The sequence below is a fragment of the Sprattus sprattus genome (assembly GCF_963457725.1).
Source record: "Sprattus sprattus genome assembly, chromosome: 5".
Lineage (NCBI taxonomy): Eukaryota > Metazoa > Chordata > Actinopteri > Clupeiformes > Clupeidae > Sprattus > Sprattus sprattus.
In genome coordinates, this window is record NC_137924.1 from 12,675,935 (window position 1) to 12,691,553 (window position 15,619).

A 15,619-nucleotide genomic window follows, 5' to 3' on the forward strand; every position below is an offset into this window, starting at 1 on the left:
GCAAAATTAAACACGCTGCTCAGAAATTCACGGGGGCAGTGAATCGTCCTGAGAAAAGCAAAACTGTCCTGCCTGCACTAAAATAGGTCAAGTCTGTCCTCTTTCGAGCAACATCACCAGAGAAAATGCAAGGGAGACCTGCAGAGTCGTGTCGAACACACTTTATTGTTCCGATGCCAAAATGAAACTGTGTCACCATTCATAAAGGGAGGGGGAGAAAGTAGATACATAAAAAAAAATAGAAAAGAAAATCAACAATGAGAATGAACAGAGGGAACACTGCCCTCCCTCTGGTTATCACAGACGTATGGAGCTAACCAGTGTCCCGGGTCCAGACGTGTGAGTGTTTGGCTGGCACATTTCGACCTCCTGAAAAAATAAATCTCAAAATGATCAAGTTCTTTTTTGTTTGTTTTACTAGCCATGCATACATGAGTGTTAAACGTCTGTGTCTCAAGAGGAGCTGGCACCGTCCATACAAAATTATTTACACTACAGTTAATTACCGTTGTTATTAGCATTGTCATTATTATAACACTATTATTACTATTTTTTTTAATGAGTACTCAGAATACACGAAGATGAGTGAGAAGCTCACAAGCTCTCAGCACCTCAAAGTATCTTGTTACCCAATCAGAGAACATGACAGTAGTGGCTAGTAGAACGATTGATGGCACCTTATGAGAAAATGTCCTCCATTCCTGAACACTCAGTTTCCTCACTCCAGACGGAGTCCAGTTCCAATGAGTCACTGGGAAATGAAGTCCTTATTCCACTGTGTGGAGTCACCCTCAGTGGAAGCAGAGCTAAACCTGTGCACTTTCTTTAAAGAGCTCTCTCTCTCAAAAAAAGAGAACACTGATGGTAAAGACGTCATTGTACTGATGTTCAAGGACAGAGATGGGCTTCCACCATCCTTTTTCTCAGAACAAATAAATGAAAGAAAAAAAAAAGAGGAAGAAATAAAACGACAGGAAAGAACTGAGGCGCTTTCAAGTCGACCTCTTTGGTCGTGACAGTGATGAGTACAAAACATCCTCTCAACTGGAGGTACGGTTTCTTTAGCTCTGCGGAGACAAACCGGGGTACATAAATCAATTACCCATCAATGTTTCAAACAAGATGATCAAGGGGGATAATCTCTTCTCTTGGGGGCTGTGCAGTAGATAGCGGCTGCGGTGCCTTGGTGACTTAAGGTTTTTTCTCAAGCAAAAAAAAACTAAAATGTGCACAGAAAAACTGGGTCATGTCAACAAAATGCACACACACGCTCTCACACACCATCCATACGAGAAATGAATCCCGTTTCAATGAAATATTGCCAAATCATACCACAGCGGAAAATAAAAAAGCTTCTTAAAAACCAGTTTGAAAATCCTGCACTGAAATCTCAATTTCCTCGACCATAGAAAACAGGATGACATAAGGCGAGTGCTTTTTTTTTTGTCCAGTTCCTCAGGTCTTATGGCTAACAAAGATGTCTCTTTTTTTTCTATAAACATAACCATTTTCATTTGAATTACTTTATGAAGGGATTTTTATGCACCAAAAAAAAAGAGAACATCCTTTGCAGTTCACCACTCATGTGAGTGTTCATTTTCCTTCTTCATCCTGTCCGGAGATTCCTACAATGTCCTCGCTGGGCTCTGGGGCTATTGTATATTGCAAGAGGAGCAGCAAGGGTCGTCCTTATCCGGCTGGGCTGCGTAGTCCATCTGTCGCACAATCTCGGCGAACAGTTCATCTACCATGGTTTTGCTTTTGGCTGAGGTCTCCATGAAGGGGCACCCCCACTCCTCCGCCAGGGCCTGCCCCTCGCCCGCCGACACCTCCCGCTCGCTCTCCAGGTCCACCTTATTCCCCACCAGGATCACCGGAACCTTCTCATACCTGCCAAGAAGAAAACAAACCTTGAGCCTTAGATAATAATAATAATAATAATAATAATAATTCATTTTATTTTTAACGCACTTTTCATTCAAAAGAATCTCAGAGTGTTATTTCATCATTTCATCATTTAATTTTGTTCAAAAACCTTCTCCAAGATTCAGCTAATTATTGTATAGTTTGTTACCATCTTGTTAGCGCACCTCCCTTAATAGCACTAACCAGGAGCTGTAACATTAACAGACATTGACAATATTCAAATACAGAATCTAAACTGAATACAATGAAGTTATAGGAGCTCTTAGAACTCTGCCTTGATGATAAGGACATAACAGAGTCTGCAGTCTATAGTTTCCTCTTGAGCAGGAAGTGGGCGTTAGGGTGCAACAGTCCCTAGGGAGAGGAGAAAGCCTTCATCCAGTGCGCTTTGAACACCGAGGCATGGTGAGGAGGATAGCATCCCTTGTGAGAATGCCCCAAAACGGTGTGTTACATCAGTTGTCCTTCATCTCCGAATCATGTTATGTAACGTGGAAACTGTCTATAACCTCAGAAGACTGTGTAGGACGTGCGAACTGTGGGAGCAATGTGTAGGATGTGCGAGCAGCACCAGTCTAAAACAGAGCATATTACATATGAGCCCACACCTCCTTCAGGTTATAGGGGAACTATTCCTGTACACTCTGAAGATGACTTGGTTGTTGCACTAGTAGGATTTTGTGAACACCTACCATTTCTGTATTCGATACTCAGCACAACACAGAGGAACACACTGCTGTCAAATATATCGATACCAGTTGTTTCTGAACCGCCTCCCAAACAGTGTATCATTAAAGGACACATGACTGTCTCTGCCTGGCTTTCTCACTTGTCAGATTAGTAACGCCACACTAACAAATCCATGAACAGCGTTGGGTAAAACAGATTACTTGTATTCCCCTTTTGTGATAGCTTTCATGTGCCAATACAGTATTTTCTGGATATAGGACACTTTAATGACTGCATAAGGTCAATACTAGTGCACTAAAACAGTGACTGACCATCTCTCATACAGGGCGAAACAATGTCTGGGCCACAGCACGAGATGGAGGGGAGTTCTGCTTTGTGTTATGTTGTGATGTTATTGACAGCATCACGAGAGAATTATCCACCCAACCACCTCTGGGCACCAACCATTACCACTTTCACGAGGTTAGCCTTTTCAAGCATGAAATATTCATGCCATTAAATTATTAACCGTTAGAAAAGAGAAAAACAGATACAGCGAACTGATGGCCCTAACAAAGAGAGAGGATGAGATGCGAATGAAGAGAGGCGGGGAGGGACAGAGAGAGAGAGAGAGAGAGAGAGAGAGAGAGAGAGAAAAACCGCAGAGTAACTTGTGTGGGGAGTCAATGACCACTGCTGGCACCTGGCACCTGACGGCCATCAGTAACTGTAGATGGAAAAGAGAAACTAGAAATCGTCTATGAGTAAGGGTTTGCACCCGTCACTTCTCACTGGCTTTTCAATTTCCACCAAGGATTGTAAAGCACTGCCTTGCTGCAATAGGCCTTTCCTTGGCTAAGAATAACCGCTTGGTAACACTGACTGACAACCGCACCAGAGGGGTCTTGACAGGTGCGCTGACAGTATGAAAATGGCTCTGGTGTTCTATGAACATAACCTACAACTGGCAAATCAATCCCCTAACACAAGAGAATCAATACATTCTAATGTCTAAAGTGCCTAATAGTACACTGAATTCAGTTTATAATTCTGAAATGATTTGCTGCTTTCAGGGATTAAAGCAAAAAAAAATCATCTGACTGAAAAAAAAATCGGCACTCACTTTGGGTCGTGGCTGCATACCGCCTTGATATTTGATCTTCATATTATCACTTACTAGTTCAAAGCTAGGGCATAAAACCAATATTTTTTGCAAGACTTCACCATTCTTGTTAATGGGCTATACATGACAAAACGATTTACTGAAATCCAGGGGCATTTAAAAAAAAATGGGGGCACTTTTAGAAACTTATGAAATAACATTTAGGCCTAACCTTTGTTCAAAATAATAAACACACTTATGTAGGCTTACAGTATATGAACAATTGTCATCAAATGGCAATAATAAGACTATTAGCATTAGTCTACAGATACAAAATGTTTTCTTAGATTTTTTTGAACAAAAACCAAACAGACAACGTAAATTGGACAATCATATTCAAAAGTATTCTATTATAGTAATAACAACTAATACAATCTTATTAGAGGTAAAAAAAAAAAAAAAAAAAACTATTAACAATCGTTTTTTTTCTTTCTTTTTTTTATATTAACACATTATATTTATGGATTTTTGTGTTACCTTTAATCATGTACCTACCATAGTAGGCCTACAGGATATACAGATTAGACTAGTTAGCTAGCATGCAAGCCAGCCTTTGTAGCCAACGTTTGCTAACTAACATTAAACTAGCTTAACCGAACTAAATAATTTCTAAAAGTATTATTACTAGTTATCATTCAACGTAGGCGATGTGTGTCGCTTGGTGCTTGGTGACGAAATGCCATGTATTTCTGAATGTTGTTGCTCCCCTTGATGGAGTCAGCAGAAGAATGTACCTGTGCTGGATTGACAAGGATTTGGGCAACTCGTTGTCCACAATTCCGACATGCCTTGAAAACAAAACCGGGTCTTTTTCTCTTCGTCATCGTCTTCCTCCACCCAGTCAATCTAGCTTTCATTTTTGACAGTCGCTGGGTGTATGAATTTTATATTTTAGAACCTGAGCTGGTGACAGAGACTGCGCTGATCCTCATTTCTCCTCACTCTCGCACTCACAGCCAGGTCTGATTAGGAAGCGCTCCAAATATTTTTTGTTAGAACGTTCATTTCTTCACGCAACAATCAGTCAATGCGAAAATCAAAACATTAAATGGCAACTGACCGGGTCATAGGCTACGATGTTTTTGGCAAGTTCATTAAATTATTATTACAGAAAATTATAATTTACTCTTATAAATTTTAGGGGCAAAATTACATTTCTTAGGGGCAGTTTTGCCCTTTGCCCTCGTGTATTTCCGACTCTGCAAATCATATCAGTGCCCCCCCCTCCCTATTTTGTTTCTCTTCGGATCTGCATCAATCTCATTTTTGGCCTTATGCGAGCCGAGTTGACGGAAATCCGTCATAGCGACGGAAAACTTTAATCCATGTGCTTTGTGATACCGATCCTCCAGTCATAAAAGGCAAGCATAACCCCACAGCATATTAAAACCGCCATGGTAACGTCGGCACTGATCAAGCATGTCGTGCTTACACGAGACAGAAAAAGAATACCAAACTAAGCAGCACTGTGGGTTCATCAGGCCCTTGCTGTACACAGTGCTATCTCACTGCAGGGTGCAGTAACAGTGTGCAGCACCACAGTCATCTGCTGTCTTTTTCTGTTTTTAAGGAAACCCTAATTACACAGTGGTGCGATGAAGACAGGAGGGGGGTTCAGCCCATACTCTGTGGCGACAGCCCGTTCAGACGCACGCTGGGAAACGCCTTGCATTTTGGGTAATGAGACCGACACGCTCCCCCCCCACCGCAGGCTGTGGTGGTCTATTCTGAACAGAATGGCGGAATAGTGATGTGATGGGACACCTCTGTGAGTGACTCCCCAATACACACGCCCGTCTCTGAGTGGATTAATACCATCACATGACTGCAGATTATAGGTTTCCCTCGTCATGTTTAAGCAATAAGCGCCACCAGGCAGTTTCAGGGCCGCACAGAAGGACCTTCCTCCAGAGTAACAACTTATTTCACCCACGAAAACAGCCCTGAAAGTGGTCCTTTATGGGCGGTTCCTGAAGTGGAAAACCACCTAAAAGGTGCCAGCCCCCCTAAAACAGCCCATTGAGTTCCTGTAGTGGAAAAGCACCTTATGAGTATCTGTGGTTGCATGAGTGTGAGTGTATGTATATGTGTGTGTGTGTGTGTGTGTGTCTGCGAGAGAGTGTGAGTGTATATGTTTGTGTGTCTGCGAGAGTGTGAGTGTATGTATATGTGTGTGTGTCTGCGAGAGAGTGTGTGTGTGTGTGTGTGTGTGTGTGTGTGTACGTGTGTGTGTGTGTGTGTGTGTGTGTGTGTGTACGTGTGTGTGTGTGTGTGTGTGTCTGCGAGAGAGTGTGTGTGTGTGTGTATATGTGTGTGTGTCTGCGAGGGAGTGTGAGTGTGCAGAGTGTAGAGCATCTAATGGCAGGGCTGTGCCCCCCGTCAGGCTCTGGAGCCGGGTCTTTAGCGCCTGAGCTCCGATATAAGGAAAGGATTTCAGGAGCGCTGATGAGATTGTAACTCTGCTCCTCTCCCTGGTGCCACCGTCACGGCTGTCTGACTCTCTGTTCCCGAGAAAGAAATAACTTTCTTTTTTTTTTTTCTACTGTAAAGACAAAATGGAAAGCACTTGCTCTCACTGTCAGAGATGGATGGAGATCTGAATTGTGGATTTGCTGAAGGACGGCTAACATTGCTTTGCCCCGAGGACCTGGGACCTGGGTCTTATCCCCTCCCGCCCAGCGGTCTCCACCACACGCGCAGACAATAATAGCTGAGTGGTGGGAGATGCCAGGTGGCTGGAGCTAGCTTCTCCCTCTGGAACGGAGTGGAGCGGGGCGCTGTGGGGCCCTGGAACATGGGAGCGTGCGCCGCCTGAAACGCAGAGCACTGCAATCTGGCGCCATTGGAGGAGAGGCTCTAAAAATAGCCGTAATAACAGAGGAGGGAAACCTGCAATCTCAAGGAGGTGTGTGAGGACGGCTGCCACAGACAGCAGTCCGCGCTGGGAGGTTTTCGCACGGAAAGTGTTGGGCTCGACGGGAGTAGGCAGGTTTTGAGGCCAGTTTCACAACAGACCCCTGCACCCCCTCCCTCCCCCCGCCCTTCACAAAGCCCCAGTGCCCACTGAAGAGCTTTCAAATCCACAGTTTTACACTTGACACCCTCCCTACCTCCCTCCCTCCCTCTCTCCTCTCCTCTCCCCCCCCTCCTCCTCACCTACCCAATCCACTCACTCTGCAGACACTGCCACTGACACCCCGCCTCTAACTATTCACCCACACATAAATTGGAAGAAAAACACACTCACACAAATACTCTCTCACACACACACACACACACACACACACACACAGCTCACTGCACCAAGACAGGCCGCCTACATTGAAGCACTCTCCCTGCAAATACCCACAGCACCTCTCCCAGACACACCTTATATATAATGTATGACGCATTAACTGATATAGCTGAGGGGAGGTGGGAGCTGTTGGCCCCTGATGCTAGCAGCAGCTCCAGACTGTGGGAGGGAGCCACACACACACACACACACACACACACACACACACACACACACACACACACACACACACACACACACACACACACACACACACACACACACACACACACACACACACACACACACACACACACACACACACACACACACACACACACACACACACACACACCTGCATGGCCAGACAGCAGGATTTAGAGCACTGCAGCCAAGGCTGTGCGGACAGCTAGAATACATTGGGTCTCGCGCCGCTGAAGGCATGTTTTGTAAACTCATCTGGATCCGTATAAGAACATTATTGCGGATACATGCGCCCAATGGCCATTTTAATGAACGCCACTGACGATAGCGTGATGGAGATATTCTCTTATGTGGCACAGTGAGCCTTGGCCTTGAAAGGAAAGGAAGTGGAGGGAGCTGAGAGATTCTTTCCCAAACATCTGGTTAGCAAAACGCATAATTACCAGGCCTTGCATCGTGTAGCTTTTTTTTTTTTTTTAATATTTGTTTTTGGGCTTTTATGCCTTTGATTGATAGATTAGTGAAGAGTCGGACAGGACATGAGAGGGAGAAGAGGTGGGGAGTGGACTGGAGAAATGACATCGGGCCGGATTCGAACCCGTGTCCTCCATGGGAGCCACAGTGCCCCCCCTTGCATCGTGTAGCTTTAAGTGTAATGCTTCACACTAGCCTTCTACAGTACACCGATGTGATATATGCTATAGCTTTTCAGGTGATTAAGAATCGACTCTTGGAGGTATGTCAAATCCCCTCTCCGCTTGGCTAGAGCCAGGATGCCTCTACAGCACTTTGGTAGTGGTCTGAGGACACGGCTATGTCAGACCGCATAAATCTGCCCAAACCTCCACAAAAATCAAGTACTGAATAGCTTTATCTGCGCCAGTAATCACTGCATTTTTGCTGGGGTGGGAGATCTGGCCATCTGCTTTGGAGCTGCACGGCAAGAGCTTTAGCCGGTTGCTTGAGTCTGGCCCCTAACTAGCTGAGCAAAGAGGCTTACTGTACGAGGGCTGCTGCGTCATCGCATGATGAAGCACGCCAACAGGAGCCTACTGGGTGATGCCGGGCTGGCCGAATGATAAAAGCAGACAACAGCTGACACATAACCTCATTCTTCCGCCTCTGTATCTCAACAATGTCCCTATATTCTTTATCCGAAGGGTCAGGGCTGCTGGAGGAAACCACTTCCTTCATGGTGTTTCCTGTGAACCCTCAGATACTATTCTCAGACTGGACAGAGAGTTGAGAAGCTGGCTGAGTCTGTTTGGGTCAAAGATCACACACACATTTGCTATTAAATTAGTGTAGCCTTTGCAAAGCAATAATGCTTCAGGTATGAAAATGGTCATTTAAAAAAGAGACAGAAAAACAAGAAGGTAAATGTCATCTTGTGGTTTATTTCGTAGGCTATTCGAATCGTGACAATTTGCAAGACTAAGTTGGAGCGTGCCCTTTGCTTTTCTTACAATTATGTGCCTCTGTAGAACTGCCATTTCTAACAAAGAGAAAATTTGAGAGTTTTTATGAATTCTGTTCAGATATAAAATAGTTTTGTCACACGTTCAGTGCAATCATTTCAATTATCGCCCTTTGAGCAGTACCACTGTGCTCAGACATCCTAGTTCTGCCACTGTAATTATTTGTCATTGCTTTCCTCGGATCTGTTCACCAACGGCACAATAACTGCTTTACGCCTTTGAACGGTCATGCTGATGTTAAGTTGGGAAAGACAGACGCCTTTCTCAGTTCCCAGAGTGGTTGCTTCCAGGAGTCCTTGTGTATAACATGCTAACTCTGTGTGGTCTTCAGAACAGAGCACAAAACAAAGCAGGTTTTGTCCAAACTGCTGCATCAACTAGGCCTACAGACTACTAAATATTTGATGTGTTTTGTGTACTTATGAAGGATATAAAAATCTAGATGAGGAATGTTGATGTTTTAGAGGAAATATTTAGTGCATTATATGGCTATTTCAATATTAAAACCATTGATGTATTTTTCATTTGCACGAAGGTACTGATATGACATAGTCCATTCTGTCTATTGAGGAGAGAACAGTGTGCTAATAAAGACACACGTGGAGCCTGCACTTGAGGGATTAAATAAGCAAAGCTGAGAATCACACATCCATTCTTCATCAGCAAGAACGATCGCGGGAAGCAGCTCTAATATCCTCAATGGGATTAAACGCAGAAAGTAATAAGGCGGCTTTCTCCGGTGTTTCATCAGTAATGGCTCTCCCTCCGGTTCCCTCGCTCTGCAGTCGTCACGTCCAGAGCCGGCTGTCGAGAGCCATCACCTGCAGCACGCTAACGGTGCCTGAGCTCTGGGCTGATGAGCCTCGCGGCGGCCCACTGGCAGCGCCAGTTCATCATCCCCACCCATCAGCTCCGCTAATAACGAGCCGTGACGCCGTGCGGACAGACGCTGATGCTGCGTGACAGGGGCTACGGGACTAGTATGACACACGCCGGTGCCTCTGACCCGTTGGATGGCCTCTCTGGCAGCGGACTGGGAGGGAGAGGTGGTGTAGCCAGCAGCAGCGACAGCTGCAGAAGCCACAGGCTGTCACCACAGGCAAAGTTCATCAATAAGGTGTTTGTGTGTGTGTGTGTGTGTGTGTGTGTGTGTGTCTGTGTGTGTGTGCGGTAAGGCCGGTGTGTGTACAGATGTGATGTTTGGCATGAAACGTAGTCTTACTGCTGATGAGGTCTGAAGAACCTGTGAGACAGAAACATCAAGCCTAAATCTGGGTCAGATTTGAAAAGGTTCTAGGCTAAAGCCTAGACTCAACAGGAGGGCCTGAACCCACATTGCCTGACCTTATTAGGTTGCGGGTTTTGCATTTATTGTATTATAGGTCATCCCTAAACACGCAATTCGCTTATCATGCACAAGTATGTGCTACTGCATCCTAGAAAGACATGCCTCGAGTAAAGAAGTTTGTTGAGTTTGTATGCGTGGGTCGACAGAAGTAATAGGCTATAGTTATAAGACAGGCAACAGAAGTAGCGGTGCCCTAATGAGCACAGCCCAAGGGACAAACACTGCTAAACTCTAAATGTCAGCCCTAAACACTACTGTTGGAAACAACCACCAATTTAGCATGTTTGTAAAACGCTTCACAGATGGTGTGAGTACCAGGGTGAGTGAGCAGATGTATGAACCCAACAGCCTGAACCCCCACCTCCCCCTCAAACTTCACGTTTACTGAGTAAACACAGGGTCCCGTTCCCATTACATGTTCCCAGCCTGCAAACAAACAAGCCCAGGGAGTGACTTCTTCCTTCCCAACACTGACTTCTGACATCCTATTGCGCCGTCCTACAGGGGGCAATGCCATTGGGAATACAGCTTTGACTTGAGCTGTGTCGCATACCATTGCCATGCACCGTGATACGGTTTATGTATGCAACTCTAGGGTAAAGATATGCAGACACACAACATGACAACAGACTAATACTAGAGCAGTCGATATCTATTCTGGTTTCTACACATACAGTTTGATATCCAGTTTTAAACTTGGATGATAAACGATAATTTGTGGAACTGCAACAACCACATCCTGAAGATTCATTGTTGAGGTAGTGGAGCAAATACCATGGCAGACAAGGATAATTACCCCAAGAAATGTGCAGGCATGGACCCCTGTCCTTGGACCTTGTCAATACTATGCGATGTGATCGATTATCTTTCACTGCTCTCATCTGATGTGTACACAGTGGCTCTGTGATTCAATAGAGCAACTACTATGCAAGATGTCCATGTCACAGCGAATGAATGTAATCTGTCTGAATCACCCGATATAGATGTGGAGCATCTTTTGTGCCAAGCCTTGCTAATGGACTCCAGAGGGGGCGAATCCTTCACAAACTTGTGAAGACCACAGCAAAGCTGACGGACTTAAGCCTGCTGGCGCGTGCCACACAAATTACCTAGCCAATTACCCAATCCAAAGATACCGTAGGCTAATCTTTCAGCCTTTCACTGGAAGACAGTTTAAATGAGCTTTTCCAGATGATTTATTTGTCAGTGGTGTACGTTTGAAGACTGCCCTGAAGTATGAGCCTCAGTGGGGTTTTCCTTCACCTGCTCAGCTCAATACTGCAGTAACACCCCCCCTCCACCCCGCCAGCTCACTTCACACTTTTCTCACCAAAAACCAATTCTCTTTCTATGAAGATCAAGCTGAGAGAAGGAATACCAGAGAGGTATCAGGAGGCATCTACCATCTCTGAATGGTCTGCTTTGAGCATCACGTACGGCTCAGCACTAGTGTAGAGATAGTAGATACCTGCAGATAACAACTAAGGAAAACTAGGGAAAACTGAGCTGAGGTATAAACAGACAGACATTTTGAACAAAGTCGACAAAAATCCTCATCTCACATTTGTGACGGAGGTTAATGAAGTCCAGAACACAAGAACATTGTTGAGTGCTGAAGGGGCGAGTAGGAGGAGAAACTCATAAATCAGCACATATGGAGTGGGCAGACACAGATTTGTGTAGTGCAGTTGGTAGGCTTATGGGTAGCTTGAACCTGGATTGTCTGGCCCTAGCTGGTATGCGGCTCTGAGGATGAGAGGGGGGTGGCGCGGACGGGCGTGGACGTGCACCCCTGTGGAGACGGCAGGAGACCTGCAGTGTCAGTAATGGGAAAGAGGCCCTCAGTCTTTCAGCAGAATTTATTGAATGCGTTAACCACTTCCATCTCTTTCCTTTGTCTTCCCGCCATTAATGCCACCCACAGAACAACGGGCAGTAAAACTGCAGAGGGCCTCTGCATAAAGGAGGCACACAGCACAGCAGGAATGCCAGTGCTTGCTAAACAAAACCAATGCAACAGCCTGCTTACAGTACACAAAAGCCCAAGGTGAGAATGGGAGGGTTGGGGTATGCGCTTTTGTGGGGAAAAGAGAACAGCGGTTCAAAGTAAACTATGCTAACCCCCACATAAAACAACAGCGGAGCACAAAACCAACCACAACACAGTAACCTGGAGCAACACGACGAATTGAGAATGACGAGCGAGAACCTCCGTCAGTCCATCCGGTGTTTGGTGACACGAGGCTGGGCGCGACAACCACAAGACAAGTCTTTTATAACACGATGCCCCCTCAGTAAGACTATCCTGCTTTACATGGTGACTCGCCAAATTCTATTTTATGAGAGATGTATTTATTAAAGTCTAGCCTGGATCATACGGGGGATGTACACTCAGGGGTAACACCGCCAGCTGATGTGTAGGGGATAATGACAAAGGCTGAGCCCACTAAAGCCAGTCCAGCTCACCGCACCGACACCTTGGCGTATGAACCCACTCCGTGCTACTGAATAAATCTATAGCGAACGGCCTTCAGTGCTATCAGACAGGATTTTGTGTGTCTCTTTTTAATACTTATTTACTACGACGGGGAGAAGCATTTCCTTTCTGACTCAAGCAGACAGGTCCCTCACAGCCTAGTAGACAGATCTCTTTACATCGTCAAGTTGCTCTAGGAGTACCAAAATGGTGCCACAGACATCACAAAGTAGAACGCTTCCTGTCATCTTACAAAAGTGTGACCTCATGCAAACAGTATCCACTCAACACTAATGAAGCAACACGCCACCAATGATTCTTGTTTGTTCTTTCCGAATAGCTTGTGCTCATTTTTTAATTAAAAACATCACTCTCTCTCTGCAGGGACTTGCCATTTTGTGGGCTTGTTTTTTAGTTTTTTTTTTTTTAAACCCTACCCCTCCTCCAAATTTAGCCACTCCTAACCCTGTACAGCTTTAGCCCTGTTCCGGGATGTGTTGCCAAAAGCGTCCCTCCTCCAGCAGGGCTCTGAGTGCACTGAGTTCTGGGTGCTGTGCTTGGGTCTCTCAGGGGGGCAGCAGTACACAACTACGGTGGACAGCTCATCAAACCAGAGCTCCACACACACACACACACACACACACACACACACACACACACACACACACACACACACACACACACACACACACACACACACACACACACACACACACACACACACACACACACACACACACACACACACACACACACACACACACACACAACTCTAATAGAAGAGCAGAAGAGAAAAAGAGCCCAGTCAGCCAAACATTTTCTGATGGACAGGAGTATTTTGGTGGGGTCATACACAAAGGGCAACATATGGTTTGCGACGAGATTAAACTGTCCACGGCATGATTGTGTGGCCAGACTATATGAATGCAAAAAGCCTTGATGACACAGTAGGTAACTGTATGCTGGACCACACACACACACACACACCTAAGCAGACCTGTAACTCCTACCCCTTCTAGGGTACTGGGGCTCCAACAGGTGAGGGCCGTAGCTCTGTGGACTGTGTGACAAGTTTCAATCAATACTTATATTATCACCACCACACCAGCACTAGCTGATTGAAATATAAGGACAGTCAACATTCTGTTATTCCAACATGTCTAGAGGGCCTGAGCTGTATTTTCCATTAAATTGTATGCAACATAGCCACGTAACTTGGTCGATTTGAGTGCACCACTACAGACCAGAGGCAGGAGTAGCAACAATGAGAGGTCTTCTTTAACCACTTCCAAAAAGAAACATCAATCTGTTATGAAATATATGAGTACTGTTCTTCTGCATGAGTGGTTTGGCTACATTATGATGAAGCAATCGCTGGCCACCACGATCAGATGGCAGACCATCTGCAACATAGCAGCTCACTGCATTGGCTATCCATTATGTCAAGACGTTTCATATATGAACAAGTGATCCCCTTTCAATCCCCCTCACCTTTTAACTCTGATGATCTGATCCCTCATCGGTTTGATGTCTTGGAAACTCTGTTGGTTGACGAGACTGTACACCAGAATGAAGCCTTGGCCGTTCTTGATGTAGAGATCCCGCATGGAGGCAAACTGCTCCGTACCAGCGGTGTCCAGAATCTCCAGAACCGAGGGCGAGGAATCCACCTCGATTTCTTTACGGTAAAAATCCTCTATTGTAGGGTCATACTTTTCAATGAACGTCCCGGTGACAAACTGCACCGTTAGGGCGGATTTCCCGACCCCACCGCTTCCGAGGACCACCACTTTGTACTCGCGCATCGCTCCCGTGTTTTAGCGGATAAAACAAAAATACTGTCGGACGCTACTACTTACCATTCGGCATTGGAAAATGTAAACATAAATCGCCGTAAAAACACTGGCAATCAGGCTACTGACTGCATCCCATTATTACGGGGATGTACAGACTAAGGCTATCTCGCTTACCACTGCTTAGCTATGAGAAATAAACAGCCAGAGCACAAAGACTTGGTGCCCAGAGATGGGTTTCATTGTAAAAATTCCCCGAGGCAACCTAGACATTGATAATGATTTGAGTCCAGACGCCTGTAATTCCCCGCATACATCAGGGTGGAATAGAGCGACTCGGCAATTAATAACTTGTGCTTTTTCATCTGTTTAGCTCGCCACTGTAAAGCATCATAAAAAAACAAAACTTGCTCCTGCGAGGACATAAGGAGGAAACCTGGAAAGACCCCGTTTTTCCCTCAGAGAGACGCTTGCGTTATCCGAGTAAATGCCGTTAAATGGTCAGGAATCTCGAAAGTTGATATAACAAGTTTAGCCTCTTTGATTTCCTCTCATCTTCTCTTATCGCTCTCCGGTATTTATTCGCACAGCAATACATTCCTGGCCGCCATACTCTCGGGTGGAGACCCACCGCCGCCGCGCAACCAGCCACTCTCCTCTCGGCTTCCGTAGCGACGAAAAAGAGACGTCTTTCTCCTCATTTAACAGATCTCTAAATAGTCCAATGGCTGCGTCCAGTCTCCAGAAACCTCGCCCACGGACCGATGGACTCCACACCAAACCGACCAGTACAAATTCAAGGGCTGGATTTCCGTTTGGATGTCAAACCCCTCACCATTCGGTTGCCACAGTGACATCTCTAGAGCATTTATCCAATAGCAGAAGCAGCTTGGGGATGTGTATCCAAGAAGAGCCTAGTGCGTCGGATGTTGTTGCTATGGTAACGTTGTTATTGAAGAGGTTTTACAACGTATTTATCAAACAGTGTTTTATTTCAACTTTAAAGTTGGTACTAAAGTTCACCAGGTATCCCTCATTGGACGTGCCAAACAAGCCTTTTGATTGTATTAACCAATAACACTAGGCTAAGCTACAGGCCGAGGAGAGGAGGGGGAGGGGTGAGACCCTCAGTCAGTCCAAACCTTTGGTCTATCTAGGTCCAACTTTCTCACAGTAAGTGGAGGGGCACCTAAAAGTCCTAAACCCCTCATGAATTAACAAGATCAGATATGGACCAAATAATTTTTTAAACTGAGATATGTCCTAAATTGTAAAATTTACAAAAACAC

The 15,619-nt window shown here is 45.4% G+C and overlaps 1 protein-coding gene across 1 annotated transcript; it reads right to left on the minus strand.

Moving 5' to 3' along the window:
• Window positions 1–219: 219 nt before the first annotated feature.
• On the minus strand, window positions 220–14,962 carry rap2aa (RAP2A, member of RAS oncogene family a). The gene is made up of 2 exons (XM_080839536.1): window positions 14,029–14,962; window positions 220–1,890 (listed from the first exon to the last, which is right to left on the minus strand). The coding sequence occupies exons 1-2, from the start codon at window positions 14,340–14,342 to the stop codon at window positions 1,653–1,655; spliced, it is 552 nt and encodes a 183-aa protein (XP_080695662.1). The 5' UTR covers window positions 14,343–14,962; the 3' UTR covers window positions 220–1,652.
• Window positions 14,963–15,619: the final 657 nt, after the last annotated feature.